The 17857-nt window shown below is 46.6% G+C and overlaps 1 protein-coding gene across 1 annotated transcript in view; it reads right to left on the bottom strand.

Moving 5' to 3' along the window:
• Positions 1-17857, bottom strand: part of LOC139264118 (uncharacterized) — a 416942-nt gene that overhangs the window by 51765 nt on the left and 347320 nt on the right. Inside the window, exon 11 of the mRNA XM_070880210.1 lies at positions 2502-2628. Within this exon, the coding sequence (XP_070736311.1) occupies positions 2502-2628 (127 nt within the window). The remainder of the gene's footprint in view (positions 1-2501; positions 2629-17857) is intronic.

Below are 17857 nucleotides of genomic sequence, written 5' to 3'. Positions count from 1 at the left end.
TAGCAATACAGTGGAGGAGGATTTTCTGGAGTGTATTAGGGATGGTTTTCTGGACCAATATGTCGAGGAACCAACTAGAGGGCTGGCCATCCTAGACTGGGTGGTGTGTAATGTGAAAGGACTAATTAACAATCTTGTTGTGCGAGGCCCCTTGGGGAAGAGTGACCATAATATGGTAGAATTCTTTATTAAGATGGATTCTTTATTAAAATTCAGAGACTCGGGTCCTGAACTTAAGGAAAGGTAACTTCGATGGTATGTGACGTGAATTGGCTAGAATAGATTGACGAATGATACTTAAAGGGTTGACGGTGGATAGGCAATGGCAAACATTTAAAAATCACCTGGATGGACTTCAACAATTGTACATCCCTATCTGGAGTAAAAATAAAACGGGGAAGGTGGCTCAACCATGGCTAACAAGGGAAATTAGGGATGATGTTAAATCCAAGGAAGAGGCATATAAATTGGCCAGAAAAAGTATCAAACCTGAGGACTGGGAGAAATTTAGAATTCAGCAGAGGAGGACAAAAGGTTTAATTAGGAGGGGGAAAATAGAGTATGAGAAGAAGCTTGCCGGGAACATAAAAACTGACTACAAAAGCTTCTATAGATATGTGAAGAGAATAAGATTAGTGAAGACAAACATAGTTCCCTTGCAGTCAGATTCAGGTGAATTTATAATGGGGAACAAAGAAATGGCAGACCAATTGAACAAATACTTTGGTTCTGTCTTCACGAAGGAAGACACAAATAATCATCCGGAAATACTAGGGGACCGAGGGTCTAGTGAGAAGGAGGAACTGAAGGAAATCCTTATTAGGCGGGAAATTGTGTGAGGGAGATTGATGGGATTGAAGGCCAATAAATCCCCAGGGCCTGATAGTCTGCATCCCAGAGTACTTAAGGAAGTGGCCCGAGAAATAGTGGATGCATTGGTGATCATTTTTCAACAGTCTATCGACTCATGATCAGTTTCTATGGACTGGAGGGTAGCTAATGTAACACCACTTTTTTAAAAAAGGAGGGAAGAGAGAAAACAGGTAATTATAGACTGGTTAGCCTGACATCAGTAGTGGGGTAAATGCTGGAATCAATTCTTAAAGATGAAATAGCAGCACATTTGGAAAGCAGTGACAGGATCGGTCCAAGTCAGCATGGATTTATGAAAGGGAAATCATGCTTGACAAATCTTCTGGAATTTTTTGAGGATGTAACTAGTAGAGTGGACAAGGGAGAACCAGTGGATGTGGTGTATTTGGACTTTCAAAAGGCTTTTGACAAGGTCCCACACGAGAGATTGGTGTGCAAAATTAAAGCACATGGTATTGGGGGTAATGTACTGACGTGGATAGAGAACTGGTTGGCAGACAGGAAGAGAGTTCGGGTCCTTTTCAGGATGGCAGGCAGTGACTAGTGGGGTGCCGCAGGGCTCAGTGCTGGGCCCCCAGCTATTTACAATTTACATTAATGATTTAGATGAAGGAATTGAGTGTAATATCTCCAAGTTTGCAGATAACACTAAGCTGGGTGGCGGTGTTAGCTGTGTGGAGGATGCTAAGAGGCTGCAGGGTGACTTGGACAGTTTAGGTGAGTGGGCAAATGCATGGCAAATGCAGTATAATGTGGATAAATGTGAGGATATCCACTTTGGGGGCAAAAACACGAAGGCAGAATAATATCTGAATGGCGGCAGATTAGGAAAAGGGGGAGGTGCAACGAGACCCGGGTGTCATGGTACATCAGTCATTGAAAGTTGGCATGCAGGTACAGCAGGCGGCGAAGAAGGCAAATGGTATGTTGGCCTTCATAGTTAGGGGGTTTGAGTATAGGAGCAGGGAGGTCTTATTGCAGTTGTACAGGACCTTAGTGAGGCCTCACCTGGAATATTGTGTTCAGTTTTGGTCTTCTAATCTGAGGAAGGACGTTCTTGCCATTGAGGGAGTGCAGCGAAGGTTCACCAGACTAATTCCCAGGATGGCAGGATTAACATATGAGGAGAGCCTGGATCGCCTGGGCCTTTATTCACTGGAGTTTAGAAAGATGAGAGAGGTTCTCATAGAAACATATAAAATTCTGATGGGTTTGGACAGGTTAGATGCAGGAAGAATGTTCCCGATGTTGGGGAAGTCCAGAACCAGGGGACCAAGTCTAAGTATAATTAGTAAGCCATTTAGGACTGAGATGAGGAGAAACTTCTTCACTCAGAGAGTTGTTAACCTGTGGAAGTCCATACCGCAGAGAGTTGTTGATGCCAGTTCATTGGATATATTCAATATGGCCCTTACGGCTAAGGGGATCAAGGGGTATGGAGAGAAAGCAGAAAGGGGTACTGAGGTGAATGATCAGCCATGATCTTATTGAATGGTGATGCAGACTCGAAGGGCCGAATGGCCTACTCCTGTACTAACTTTCTATGTTTCTATGTTTTCAATATAAATTAAATGAAGTTATTTTGCAGTAAAAAAACTGAACAGAGCAAGAATATCAAAGTTTCTTACCAGCATTGTCAAATATCCTTGAATTATTAAATAGGTCATTAATTACAAAATGATGAGAGGTGACACAGAACTCTCCACACCCATTCTCATCACTTCCATGGCCTGTGATTACAGCATAGAGTTCAACCTGAAATACAATAAAATGTCTGGATGAATCATGAAAACCCCCAAAAATTAAAACATAGACTGTTCTGTAACGATTGAAAGTACAGGCAACTCTCGATTATCTGTACACGGATCTAACGGAGAACCCGCTGCAACGGCACTGTGATTCTATCCCGTGCACAGCTGCACACGACCATTAAACCCACCCCACACACAGTCCTGCGCTGACACACAGCATTATCAGTACACACAGAGCAAGGGCTTTATTTTATAATAAAGTGTAATGTTGTCTTGACCTTAAAGAAATCCTTGTAGAGCAACATTTGTACTTATTGAGCTTGTAGTTAAATCTCACTGTGCAATATTAGTATACAATGCGTTAACAGATTTATATAAAATTTAAATAAATGTGTAATGATCCATTAAAATATAGGACAAAAGATTTTCCAATGAAACTGTTAAGTGTTTGTATATGATATAATATGTATGATAATATACAATGTCGTCAGAAGTACTTGACGAAAAGCATTGTACTACACTGATGTCTACTTAAGGCATATTAAAATGAGTGCCCATTTAATTCAGATCATAGGAAAGGAAAGCAGCATACATGCATATCATAAATCTATAAAGAGGTTCTGCCATCAGGATAAAGGAACTGGTTTTAACAATGCAAACTAAAGGAGCAGGTGTCACAATCTCTCACAATCTGAACTAAACAAGTGCCAATCTTAAAATACCTTTCAAAGACCAAAGTAACTCTATATCTGTGATTTTAACTCAAGGCGGGAAATGGGCATGGGGTGGGGGGGTGGGGTGAGGGGAGGAGCCTGAGAATAAGGAGGACCAAGGAGATGACCAGCAGACAGCTGCCAGGGGAAGTGGCCAACGCTGACAAACAGGTGGAGTGGCAGGCTGGGTTTACCTGAATGGCAGGCTTCCCGAGGGTGCAGGGTGCCATTGACTGTATACATGTTGTGCTGAGGACGCCACATAATCACCCCGAGATCTGTGTCAACCGCAAAAGCTTCCACTCGCTGAATGTGCAGCTCATGTGTGACCACCAGCATCGGATCCTGGCAGTTGATGCGAGGTACCCAGGTAGGAACTATTAATTGTTCATTCTGCGTCAGACCAGTGTGCCTGCAGTCTTCACCGGCCCGAATCAGGATTGTGGTTGGCTGCTTGGGGACAAGGGATATCCCTGGACAGTGCCAGAGCGTGCATACAATGACGCATTTTTGAGCAATGCATAGGCATCCTCAAGCAGAGGTTCCGGTGCCTGGACCACTCTGGTGGCACCTTGCAGTACGCTTCTCAACGGGTCTCCATAATCATTGTGGCCTGCTGCATGCTGCATAACCAGGCCATCATGAGGAGACAGCCGCCGGAGGTCGAGTCCATCGGAGGAGGAGGAGGTGCAGCAGGAGGAGGAGGATCCCTGTCGCCCCAGAGCTCGGAGGCGTTGTCCCCATCGCAACCCTGGGAGGTGAAGCTGCATCTCATAGCTGCTCGCTTCAAATAATCCCATCCACACATGATCCTTCAGCTACCACTTTCAATGGCCATCGCAATGCGTGCCTTAATGCAGAATTGCCCACTCCCAGATGAAACACCTGGCTAGATATATGTGCTAAAAATAAAGATTCATCCAATTATCCAAATCACTGCAAAAACAGAACATAAAGAATATAATAATACTGTCATCATTTTTTACCCCTGTGCATCTCACTATAACACCTGTTACACGTGACTACTCTAACACTATGCCTGTCATCCCTGTGGCAGCATCATGGGTCCAGGAAGACTGCTGTGGTTGTTGTCTGGGACCTACAGCTGTCCTTCTAAGATGTCCTGGAATACCTCTGGGCCTGGAAGGGCATGGTGCAGACTGGCCAGCACCCTCCTGGGAGGATGCTTCTTCGCATATATGGAGGTGCACGACACCTCCCCTGCAAACTCCCTCCATGCATTATGTACAGGCCGTCTGGAAACAGTATTCTTCTTCTGTCCTCCACACCGTCCATCAGTGTCTCCAGCACCATATCAGTAAACCTGTTGGCTCTCCTTGCGTCTCTTACATCAGCCATCCTACCAGCCATCCTTCCAACCTCTTTCCAACCTCCTTCCCCCCCCTCAGTGTCTTGCTGCAAACCCTGGCCTTTAAAAAGGCCAGAGGTAGCTGGCTCATTAGAAACCCTTACCTGCATGTTGAATTTCTCAGTGGAGATAACGCTCAAATTAAGACAGCCACACCGCTGAAAAATCCACCTTGGAAGGGTTCATTAGCGCTGGAACCCATTATGGGATGGCCCAGCTACGAAAAAATGTTGGTGCTAATGGCCCCAAAAAGGTGGGGGGGAACACCAGTTTTCCAACAGTACTGAATTTCGGGCCCGATATTTCAACTACTCCTTCACAATGCAGCCAGCTGTTCATTTGTTCCTGATATTGCAGGTGTCCGAATGGCATGGTTAGAAATCTCATCTCAGAGTCAGAAATTTGCGAATTTAACCCCTCTAGTGACTTAAGCACATAATTTAGGCTGATACTTGCAGTACTGAGAGAGTGCTACATTGTTAGAGGTCCGCATGTGCCTGCTCCACTGGAGGTAAAAGATCCGAATGCACTATTTGAAAAAGAGCGGGGATTTTTCCTGTGCAACCATTCTCCCTCAACCATTACCACCAAAAACAAATGATCTGGTCATTATTTTCCACATACCACAGACGATTGTGTGGCTTTGAATTCTCCTACATAACAATTGTAAAACATTTCAAAAGTAATATGTTGCTTCAACAATACTGCACTCCTAGCTGGTTTTGGAATTGAGTTGGCTAACATTAACCGACACATAGCTTTGGGGCACTGGGGAAATTAAAGGCATTATATAAATGCAAGTTGTTTCTTTTTACATTAGGCATGATCAGAACAAGCTGGGGTGAAGTGCATAGAGAGAAACTTTGGAGATAGCTGTGAAGCTATGTGTAGGTTAGCGTTAGCCACCAAAACCAGCCAAAGGCACAATATTTTTGAAGCAAATTACTTTGCCGCAGTACTGATGTGAAAATAAGAGCCCAGTTCAGTCCAAGGACAGGGTATTAAGAGAGCACACAATGTTATATCCGTTAAAAATAACAATACCATTGTAATTTCTCCCACTGAAGGAAAATGTATTTTGTGGATGTAGGACATAAAGCAGGATTAAAGGAATAAGCTGTCAGGGTAGGTAGAATAAAAACTAAGACATGCCCTGAGTTGTTCTTCTGTTTTGTCTTAGAGGTACCTTAGTTTACAGGGTTACTCCATGGAGATAAGTAGTAGAAGAAGCTATGTGATGAAATTTGGGTTTTTAGGTGTCAGTGGTATTGTTGTGCTGAGGGTATGATTAGATTTTTTTGTGTTTAAGTATCTGGCAAGTATTTGTTATGTTTTGAAGGAGAATTCTTAAAGGAAGGTATATTGTGGATCAAAATACACCCTGCTACAAATTATATTAGTTTTAAATTGCCGCAACATGGAAAACTGTTTAAAATGGAGGGAATCCGCTACTTGGAATCTCTTTCAAATGTTTATTAGTAATCCATTGTGTAAGTACATAAAATCAGCTTTCAGTGTTGTCATGACCAAGTGGTTAGTGTTAAGAACAGTAACAAATGAATAACAGTGTGTGTCAGACTTGACGTTGATGTACCTGAACCAACACAATTAATTCACAATTGCCTCTTATCCTGTTTTACTATTGGATTATTTTAAGTTTTTTAAGCAAAATGATAAGTGTGATAATTTGTGGCCGAATTAATGCTCTACAGGCACCTGCTATACTGAGAGCTGACTTACGATAATGAAAAGCCAGCTCATTTACATGATGCATTAATAGCACATTGAGATCATAGGGCAGGTTATCTGATGAATGCCTTTTTGAGGGCTGCTGGTCGCTGTAATGCTGTCCTGCTACTGAGGGTAAAATAGTTGGAGCACATCGATAAAGCAGAACAACTCTATTCCAGGATGCACGTTTGGAGGTCTTGCTGCAGGACCTGCAGGGAAGAGTGATCCTTCTTTGGAGTTGAAGAACATCCTCTAAAGAAGAGCAGCATCAGAGTAGGCTGAATTGAGGTGGTTGAAAGAGTCAATGCTATCTCATTTGTACACCAAGTAAAGAGAAGGTTTGCTGACCTCTGAATGGTTGCTATGGTAAATTTGCTAACATATTACAATCTACATTTACTTAATATGAACATTTCAGAATTAGATCTGAAAGCTGTGCATCAACATACTCCCACACAGATTTCTGGCCAAGTGCGAGAGGCAGCAGAGAATAGTAGTAGGTGACACTTCATTAACATATTTAAATCAGGCTCCCAGCCTGGTTTAATTTTAACAGTTGCCTCTGTCATGGGGAAGCAAGAAATCCCAGGGCTCAGGAAACCCAGCAGTAAAAGGGAGGTGGGAGCTGCCAGCCGACAAAGGTAAGTTCCTTTTACATCATTCCTCGTGGACCATGAAGAGCAGGAGTGCTCCCCTCAGCCCCTCAAGAAAGCCTTCAGCCTCCCCTCTACCGATCGGGGCCTCTCTTTCCCGCCCTGCTGCGATCTCAGTCCTCCCCCGTCCAAGCCCTGATCTCTGGCCTTCCCCCACTCCTGTGATGGCTTCTCTCTCCCCCCACCACCATTACAAACCTCCCACCTTCAAGCCCTGATCTCAAGCTCCCTCCCACCTCCCGAATGCCGGGGACCGTCCCCAAGGGTCCAAGGCTGGGGCCTCCTGTCGCTGGTTTTGCCACCTGGCAACCAGCCAGCCTTTCAATTTGGCCAGCTGTTGGGCAAAAAATTGAGAAAAAAAAATGATGAGATCCTGCTATTAAATTCGCCAGGATCTCTGTGTCCCTGGCCTTGCTGGGATTTCCCCTTTTCACCCCGCTTCCCTGTAATCTCCCCGCCTCCACATAAATATTGGGGCCTTTGTTTCAGAATCCCAAGAGACTGCTGCACCAAGACCTTGATAACTGTGAATACCTCATTGTATCTTTATTCAGGTTTAGTCCTTGGGTATGTCAAAGGGTTTATGAACCAGGAATCAAGTGGATATCCATCATTTAGGAAGGATAGACAGAAAGGAAAAGGAGACGGAGTGGCGTTGCTGGTTAAGGAGGAAATTAATGCAATAGTAAGAAAGGACATTAGCTTGGATGATGTGGAATCGGTATGGGTGGAGCTGCGGAATACCAAGGGGCAGAAAACGTTAGTGGGAGTTGTGTACAGACCACCAACCAGTAATAGTAAGGTTGGGGACAGCATCAAACAAGAAATTAGGGATGCGTGCATTAAATGTACAGTAGCTATCATGGGTGACTTTAATGTACATATTGATTGGGCTAACCAAACTGGTAGCAATGCGGTGGAGGAGGATTTCCTGGAGTGTATTAGGGATGGTTTTCTAGACCTAGGGGCCCAAGTTTCCACATGATTTGCGCCTGATTTTTAGGAGCAACTGGTGGAGAACGGACTATCTTAGAAATCGCAATTCTCCACATTTTTTTTTCTGCAGTTCTAGTCAGGTAGAACAGTTCTACTTTGCAACAGAATTTTTTCTTCAAAAGGGGGCGTGTCTGGCCACTGACGCCTGATTTCAAAGTTTCCACAGTGAAAACGTACTCAAAATTAACTTAGAATGGAGCAAGTGAAGATTTTTGTAGAACTGAAAAAACCTGTTCTACACATTAAAAAATCAGGCGCAGGTTACAAATTAGGCGTCCAGAACGAGGTGTGGGGGAGGGGGGGAAGGGAAGTCATTAAATTCTACAATAAATCCTTATTTATACTTTACAAATATTATACAAATAAATCCAACCTGAATAAACATTTATAAGCAAAGAAAAGATTAAATAAACCATCTTCCTACCTGTGTGAAAGTGCTTCAGCCACGGAGAATGCTGCAGTCAGCCTCACAAGTTGAGGCACCCGTTCGTTCCCGCGGGGGGGAGGGGGGAGGAGGAGGCACCCGTTCGTTCCCGCGGGGGGGGGGGAGGTGCCCGTTCGTTCCCGCGGGGGGGGGGGGGGAGGAGGCGCCCGCTTGTTCCCGCGGGGGGGGGGGGGGGGAAGGAGACAGTGAGAAGGCTGCAAGAAGCCTCAGTGCTGATGGCAATGTGCTTTTATTAAAAAATGTTCAAAAATTAAACAGCTACAAAGAACTACAAAAATGGCCGAGTGCCAATGTTTCCTTCACACTGCGCGTGCGCGAATGCTTCAATGCGCACGCGCAGCGTTGCTGGCAGGAAAAAAACTAATTTAAATGGTACCCGCCCCCTCCCACTTACAAAATCGGCGCGAGTGTAGGCTCCGCCCCCCTGGGCGCCGCGCCAAACAGACAAGGAGCTGCAAAGCGCTCCAGAATCGCGCGTTTTTTTTCCGGCGCCGTTTTAGGCGTGATAAACGGGCGCCCAGCTCGGAGGGGCGCCCGTTTTTATCGTGTGGAAACTTGGCCCAATATGTTGAGGAACCAACCAGGGAGCTGGCCATCCTAGACGGGGTGATGTGTAATGAGAAAGGACTAATTAGCAATCTTGCGAGACCCCTTGGGGAAGAGTGGCCATAATATGGTATAATTCTTTATTAGGATGGAGATTGACAGAGTTAATTCAGAAACTAGGGTCCTGAACTTAAGGAAAGGTAACTTCGATGGTTTGAGGCGTGAATTGCCTAGAATAGACTGGCAAATTATACTTAAAGGGTTGACAGTGGATAGGCAATGGCAAACATTTAAAGATCACATGGATGAACTTCAGCAATTGTACATCCCTGTCTGGAGTAAAAATAAAACGGGGAAGGTGGCTCAACCGTGGCTAACAAGGAAAATTAAGGATAGTGTTAAATCCAAGGAAGAGGCATATAAATTGGCCAGAAAAAGCAGACCTGAGGACTGGGAGAAATTTAGAATTCAGCAGAGGAGGACAAAGGGTTTAATTAAGAGGGGGAAAATAGGAGTCGAGAAGAAGCTTGCCGGGAACATAAAAACTGACTGCAAAAGCTTCTATAGATATGTGAAGAGAAAAAGATTTCTGAAGACAAATGTAGGTCCCTTGCAGTCGGATTCAGGTGAATTTATAATGGGGAACAAAGAAATGGCAGACCAACTGAACAAATACTTTGGTTCTGTCTTCACGAAGGAAGACACAAATAACCTTCCGGAAGTACTAGGGGACCGAGGGTCTAGTGAGAAGGAGGAACTGAAGGATATCCTTATTAGGCGGGAAATTGTGTTGGGGAAATTGATGGGATTGAAGGCTGATAAATCCCTGGGCCCTGATAGTGTGCATCCCAGAGTACTTAAGGAAGTGGCCATAGAAATAGTGGATGCATTGGTGATCATTTTCCAACATTCTATCGACTCTGGATCAGTTCCTATGGACTGGAGGGTAACTAATGTAACACCACTTTTTAAAAAGGGAAGGAGAGAGAAAGTGGGTTATTATAGACCGGTTAGCCTGACATCAGTGGTGGGGAAAATGTTGGAATCAATTATCAAGGATGAAATAGCAGCGCATTTGGAAAGCAGTGTCAGGATCGGTCCAAATCAGCATGGATTTATGAAAGGGAAATCATGCTTGACAAATCTTCTGGAATTTTTTGAGGATGTAACTAGTAGAGTGGACAAGGGAGAACCAGTGGATGTGGTGTATTTGGACTTTCAAAAAGTTTTTGACAAGGTCCCACACAAGAGATTGGTGTGCAAAATCAAAGCACATGGTATTGGGGGTAATATACTGACGTGGATAGAGAACTGGTTGGCAGACAGGAAGCAGAGAGTCGGAATAAATGAGTCCTTTTCAGAATGGCAGGCAGTGACTAGTGGAATGCCGCAGGGCTCATTGCTGGGACCCCAGCTCTTTACAATATACATCAATAATTTGGATGAAGGAATTGAGTGCAATATCTCCAAGTTTGCAGATGACACTAAACTGGGTGGCGGTGTGAGCTGTGAGGGGGACGCTAAGAGGCTGCAGGGTGACTTAGACAGGTTAGGTGAGTGGGAAAATGCATGGCAGATGCAGTATAATGTGGATAAATGTGAGGTTATCCACTTTGGGGCAAAAACACAAAGACAGAATATTATCTGAATGGTGGCAGATTAGGAAAAGGGGAGGTGCAACGAGACCTGGGTGTCATGGTTCATCAGTCATTGAAAGTTGGCATACAGGTACAGCAGGCGGTAAAGAAGGCAAATGGCATGTTGGCCTTCATAGCTAGGGGATTTGAGTATAGGAGCAGGGAGGTCTTACTGCAGTTGTACAGGGCCTTGGTGAGGCCTCACCTGGAATATTGTGTTCAGTTTTGGTCTCCTAATCTGAGGAAGGTCATTCTTGCTATTGAGGGAGTGCAGCGAAGGTTCACCAGACTGATTCCCGGGATGGCTGGGCTGACATATGAGGAGAGACTGGATCAACTGGGCCTTTATACATTGGAGTTTAGAAGGATGAGAGGGGATCTCATAGAAACATACAAGATTCTGACGGGATGGGACAGGTTAAATGTGGGTAGATTGTACCCGATGTTGGGGAAGTCCAGAGCCAGATGACACAGTCTTAGGATAAGGTGGTAGGTCATTTAGGACTGAGATGAGCAGAAACTTCTTCACTCAGAGTGTTGTTAACCTGTGGAATTCCCTACCGCAGAGAGTTGTTGATGCCAGTTCATTGGATATATTCAAGAGGGAGTTAGATATGACCCTTATGGCTAAGGGGATCAAGGTGTATAGAGAGAAAGCAGGAAAGGGAATGATCAGCCATGATCTTATCGAATGGTGGTGCAGGCTTGAAGGGCCGAATGGCCTACTCCTGCACCTATTTGCTATGTTTCTATGATCCCTTAGTAGCCAGTTGTGGGGAAGCAGGAAATCTCCGAGCTGGGTAAACAATGCATGTATTATGTGCATAATGCAGCTGTACACTGCAGGTTGGGAGATTCATCAAACAGCGCCTGTTGTTTCTTGGGATGACCCATGTCCCCTCTTCCTCCTTCAGATAGAAGGGAATTGCCATTGGGGTACCCATTGGTGCTGTGCAGGCTCTATATAATTGCAGTTTACCCTGGCAAACATCCGCAGATGAGAGATGGGTCCAGGTACAGGTTGAACCTCCCTTATCCAGCAGCCTCAGGAGCTGGCCTGTGTCGAATAAGGGATTTTGCCAGATGAGGGGAGGTCACGTGTTTGCAACTCATTCCCAACCTCAAGCCACTTCGAGGCCCGCTGGCCTGCTGACACCTTTGTGCTCACACACATGGCTCACACTTGGCTCTACTGAGCACAATGGATCAGACAGGGCGAGTGTGAATCTTCCTGTTTGATTTGTCTCTGTGCCAATGTGGGGAGACTTCAGGAACGACTCCGGGAGTGACACCAGCAGCAACTAGAGTTCGTGGTGGAGCAGTAGTTCCTCGTCCCCTTCCCCACCGATGCTTACACCAGCCCTGGGCACAGTGCAGGGGGACGATGCTGATCGACACCTCACACATCCACTGTTGATTGAGGAGCCAGCACCTCGCAAAAGGAAGGTGAGTCAACGGAGTCAGCGGGCCCTGAGGTGTTGGCGGGCCCAGAGGTGTCGGCGAGCTGGGGAGGTCCAGAGGTGTCGGCGGGCTGGGGAGGCCCAGAGGTGTCGGCGAGCTGGGGGGGCCCAGAGGTGTTGGCGGGCCCAGAAGTGTCGGCGAGCTGGGGGGGCCCCAGAGGTGTCGACGAACCAGGGTGGCCCAGATGTGTTGGCGGGCCCCAAGGTGTCGGTGAGCTGGGGGGGCCCCCAGAGGTGTCAGCAGGCTGGGGAGGCCCAGAGGTTTTGGCGAGCCCAGAGTTGTCGGCGAGTTGGGGGGGGCCCAGAGGTGTCGGGGAGTTGGGGGGGGCCCCAGAGTTGTCAGAGGGCCCAGAGTTGTTGGTGAGCCGGGGGGGCCCCGAGGTGTCGGCGGGCTGGGGAGGCCCAGAGGTTTCGGCGAGCCCAGAGTTGTCGGTGAGCCGGGGGGGCCCCGAGGTGACGGCGGGCTGGCGGGACTGAGGTGTCAGCTCCGAAGTTGGGTAAATTAATTGTGGGTCTGTTGAGATTGAAATGTGCCGTGCAAATATAAATGGCTAACATTTTTTTTATATTGATATTTTTCGAGGATTTTGGCCGGCCGCATTCTGCGCATGCACCACCTGGCGGCCAGGAATAGTCCCGAACGAGGGGTGGTGCCGGATAAGGAAGTCCCAGATAAGAGAGGTTCAACCTGTATAAGATGTGCACAGTTTCAGTCGCAAAAGCAAGATTTAAAAAAAAAAGACCGATTGCTGTATTGAAATACAGCTTCTTGCTATAGCTACCAATTAGACTCACATAGGATTACATTACATAGGATATACAGCACAGAAACAGGCCATTCGGCCCAACCAGTCCATGCTGGTGTTTATACTCCACTAGAGTCTCCTCTCGTCTTTTCTCAAATAAATCTAACAGCATAACCCTCTATTCCCTTCTCCCTCATATGTTTGTCTAGCCTCCCCATAAATGCATCTATATTATTCACTTCAACCACTTCCTGTGGTAGAGAGTTCCACATTCTCACCACTCTTTGGGTAAAGAAATTTCTTTTGAATTCCCTATTGGATTTCTTGGTGACTATCTTATATTGATGGTCTCTAGTCATGCTCTTCCCCACAAGTGGAAACATTCTCTCACTATCCACTCTATCAAAACCTTTCATAATTTTAAGGACCTCTATTAAGTCACCCCTCAGCCTTCTGTTTTCAAGAGAAAAGAGACCCAGCCTGTTCATCCTCTTCTGGTATGTATACCCTCGCATTTGTGATATCATCCTTGTAAATCTTCCAGTGCCTCTATATCCTTTTATAATATGGCGACCAGAACTGCACGCAGTACTCGGGTAAGTGTGGTCTAACCAAGGTTCGATATAGGTTTAGCATAACTTCCCTACTTTTCAATTCTATACCTCTACAAATAAACCCTAGTGCTTGGTTTACTTTTTTATGGCCTTGCTAACCTGCGTCACAACTTTTAGTGATTTGTGTATTTGTACTCCGAGATCCCTTTGTTCCTCTACCCCACCTAGAATTGCACCGTCCAAGTAATACATGACCTTATTCTTCTGACCAAAAATGTAATACCTCACATTTATCTGTGTTGAACTTCATTTGCCAATTATATGCCCAATCTGCAAGTTTATTCATGTCCTCCTGTAGTCATTCTCAGTATTGACTATCCCCACCCCCCCCCCCAATTGTGTGCCATCCGCAAATTTAGAAATTTTGTTTATGATTTCACCTTTTTGAAAAGACCCCAACAAATTTGATTTCAGGGCCTACCATCCAGCACCAAAATCCTTGTGAACACTGAGTGACGACAGCACTGTTTAGCTGCTGAGATCTCATTAACATATATTTTGGTCCTGGTGCATGTGACCTCAGAGAGCCACTGGTGCTCTCCCACTACATTATATTGGCTACTTACCTCCACCCGTTTGTGCCGCAATCTTGTGAAAAAATGGCTGCCACCGCTCTAACTCCCTGCTCTGACGCAGGATACGGAGGTCACCATTTTGGTGAGGGCCTTAGTGCTGCCAACAGCCATGGACATGTAAACATGGTGAGCGTGAGGTCAGTCGGCGTGCACCGTCGACCTAACGCCACGCCCTGTAAACTTGGACCTGCTCGCTGAGTTTAGCGTTGTGTCCTAAGCTCGCTGTGAAAGGTGAGCGTGCAGCAGCTGACAGAGATGTTGTCGACAATTCTTAAAGGGACACACACATCTTTCAGGTAAGTTTGCATTTAAGCTTTTGGACTGGATTTTGTACATTTTATTGAAGTAGTGGCTTGGTGCAACACATGGTAAAAGTTTTTAAAGTGCGCAGGAAGTGCTGATGGATGCTTGCAAGGCCTCGGATGGTAAAGGAAGGCCTATGAGAAGACAGAAAATGTTGGAAATATTCAGCAGCTCAGGCAGCAACCGTGGAGAGAGAAACAGAGTTCACGTCTCATGTCAAAATGCTGCCTGATCTGCTGAGTATTTCTAGTATTTGATGCTTTTATTTCAGATTTACAGCATCTGCTCGCAGAGGGAAGAGGAAGATGCAGAAGAAGAAGCAGAAGAGGAGGAAGCAGAAGGAATGATGCAACCCAAACAGACCCTTTCTGGCCGGGAAATCCGGGATGGAATCATCCATCTGCAGTACCAGTGACCACTGTCCAAATTCCCCTTTCAACATTTGTCCCACAGCTTACCTTCTCTCTGTTACTGACCATCACAGCGTCATCTTGGCCACAATGCTGAAATAAAAGGCACCACAAAGCTAACTTTACAATCAACTTTATACATCTATCCATCCAATATGACATCATGAAATCAACTCATTACCCTTACGCATTCTCTTAGTGACCGTCTTGTTTTTGCCTCCCATGCAGTGGCTGCAGCATAGCTGCTGGAAGGCTGCTGACTTTCAGTGGGGGACACTGCAACTGGGCTTGCTGGTCGACCTTGAGGTGTTGGCGGCTGGGAGTGTGAAATCGAGTGTTTCTTTTTCTTCTCTATCTCCTTTCTGTCTTCTTCTTCACTCTCCTCTCCCTCTTCTTGGTCAACCACTGGCCGGGCAGACTGGTTTTCTTGGGTATGTGAAAGGAGGAAGGCACAAGGGTGGAGTTGTGGTGAGGGGAGGACGGGAAAGTGAGAGGTGCATGCGAGAAGGATAATGTATGAGGATACCAGAATCTTGTATTCTTTCAGCCGGCCGCTGGCCAACAGCTCAACCAATCCCCTGCCAAAAATGGCCAGCACCGTCCCCTCCAAAGGAAATTAGCTGAAGTTAGGAATGGAAGCTGTGCCTCGTGTTTGGTACAGATTATTGGTAGGTGAGTGATTGGTGGGCGGGGGGTGGAGTGGGGGGGGGCGGGGAATGAAGTCATGCATTGAGAAGTGTGTTGGCCTAACATCTGTTGTCGGGAATTGCTAGAGTCTATAACTAAGAATAGGGTGACTTTCCCGTTGCCGAGTGTATGGGTTTGGGGACGGATCGGCAGAAGAAATCCTGGAAATAGTGAGCGTGTCGGGAATACGCCATCATCCCGCCGCCTGGAGCATTTGATTCAGGCATCTTTGAAGGTGCCATATGCCATATGGCCATATGAAAGTTGTTGAGGCCAATTCACTGGATGTGTTCGGTGGAGGGGGGGGGGGAGTTAGAAGTGGTCCTTGCTACTGGGGGGATCAGGGGGTATGACGAGAAAGCAGGAATGGGGTACTGAAGTTGCATGTTCAGCCATGAACTCATTGAATGGCGGTGCAGGCTCGAAGGGCCGAATGGCCTACTCCTGGACCTATTTTCTAGTTTCTATGGACCCAATTGGCAGAGGCGGGCAACATCATTGAAATCAGTGCTTGTTGAGAGACCCTTAAGAATTATTTTAATGCCAGCTTTTGACTTTTACTGGGAGCACGGGATTCACGGAGGTCGGGTACCTCATCTGTGAAGGGGAGGCAGAAACTCAGTGGCCTTGGCGAGTTCATTCATTGACAGCTGGGAAAGCAGATAAATACTGCAACATTACACCTCATTACTTGCCTCATGGAAAGGCTCTTGCTGACTCCACAGATTTGGATGTCAGCAGTTTGCAAGTCATTTTTGAAACCTCAGAAACCACTTTCACCACATTGCTAATCATTATCATAACATTGAGGTATTGGCCCTCTGATCTCCACTTTATCTGCCATCTACTACATCAGCATGGGTGTCACTGATACTGTCTCACTTTGGTCCTCAGAATTGGATTAAGATGAGGCTCACACCAGTAGCAGCAGTCACTCCAGCAGCAACAATAACAGCAGCCTTCTCCTCAATGGCCTGATGCTCCACAGGAGTGGGGAGATAAAGCCCAAGTCTATGTTTACATCCACTGAGGGGTGGCAACAGGGGAGAAGTGTAAGCGCTTTGAGAAGAGCCCCCACTTCCATGTCCCCTTTCACCATCATCCCTTTCATGGGCCACCCACATTTCCCTGTTAGCATATTGCTGCACAGCACTGGGGCGATAAAGCCCAAGTCCAGGTTTACATCCTTCCTTGAGAGGAGGTCTATGAGCGCCTGCCATCTGTTATCCACAGCTAGCATGTGCTCATGTACAGGCATCATACAGGTGGTCATCCTGTCCATGGAACAGCACATCGTCGCCATCGGCTGCGACATGGTGGTGCTCATGTTGGAGATGGACTCCTCCATTCTATGAACATTTACAGACATTGTGGCTGCAAAAGATGCCGGAGCTTCCTGCAATTTTTGCTGATCTTTCAAGATCATCCTCTTTCTCAATGGCCTCCGAGGCTCAGCGTCTGCTTGCAGCTCCGCAGAGCTTGGCGTGTCCTGCGCCCTCCAGTGAAGATTCTCCACTGCTGTCCCTGTCAACACCATCTGCTCTTGGCTCACTTGTGAATTGTGAGACAACTCTACTCTGTGGTGCAAAAAACCGAGGTGTGCGCATCTGTGCTAATGCTGGGTGTGCTTGGGTCTGCTGACGGTGCACCCCCAGAGCCTGGAGGCTCCTCCGAGGAGTTGTCTTTTTCCTCCGGCTGGACAGTGGCTGGTCACTTGGTGGATCTGTGGGAGAGTAAAGAGATGAATTAGAAATCTAGGGGCCGAAATTGCCCCTTCCCTTAAGGCCTGTTACCGCCAGAAATCGGTGGCCATGCTGCGGAATGCAATGGCCGCCGATTTTTCGTGTAATGGCCATCATTTTTTTAAATTCTGCTCCTGCAGTATCTCGGCGGTGACCCGCTCTCTCCACACTACCGCTCCGCTGTGCCGATCCGTCCTAAGTGCGTCTAAGATTGTGCACCGCTGATGTTCCCCTGCCCCCCCAATGGCGAAATTCTGCTGAAAGAATCTTGCTTCCCACGCGCAGCGCCAAAAGCTGCTTTTTTCTGCCGGTGCAGTGAGGTTGTAGTCCTTGTAAAATGGCTGTGCGGCTCCCATTAAAGGGGAGGCTGTAATCATATTTTTTTTTGTCAGCCGACTGTCATGTCAGGCCGACAATTATGTCCCCAGGTTTGGCCGGGCTGCCAACAGGCAGCCTGGCACCCCCTCTTTGGTTTCAGGCCACTGGCCCAGCCGAAACTCTCCCTGGTGGCCCAGTGGCCCAAACTTAAACAATTCCACAGGCTCTCTGGTCTGAGGTTATGAAATTTATTTGGGTACTGGAGTCAGGTCGTGTGGGCGACAGTGT

This window comes from Pristiophorus japonicus, chromosome 5 (assembly GCF_044704955.1).
Source record: "Pristiophorus japonicus isolate sPriJap1 chromosome 5, sPriJap1.hap1, whole genome shotgun sequence".
Taxonomy (NCBI): Eukaryota; Metazoa; Chordata; class Chondrichthyes; family Pristiophoridae; genus Pristiophorus; species Pristiophorus japonicus.
Note: the sequence above shows the minus strand (reverse complement) of the source record. Positions and strands in the feature narration are given on the sequence as shown.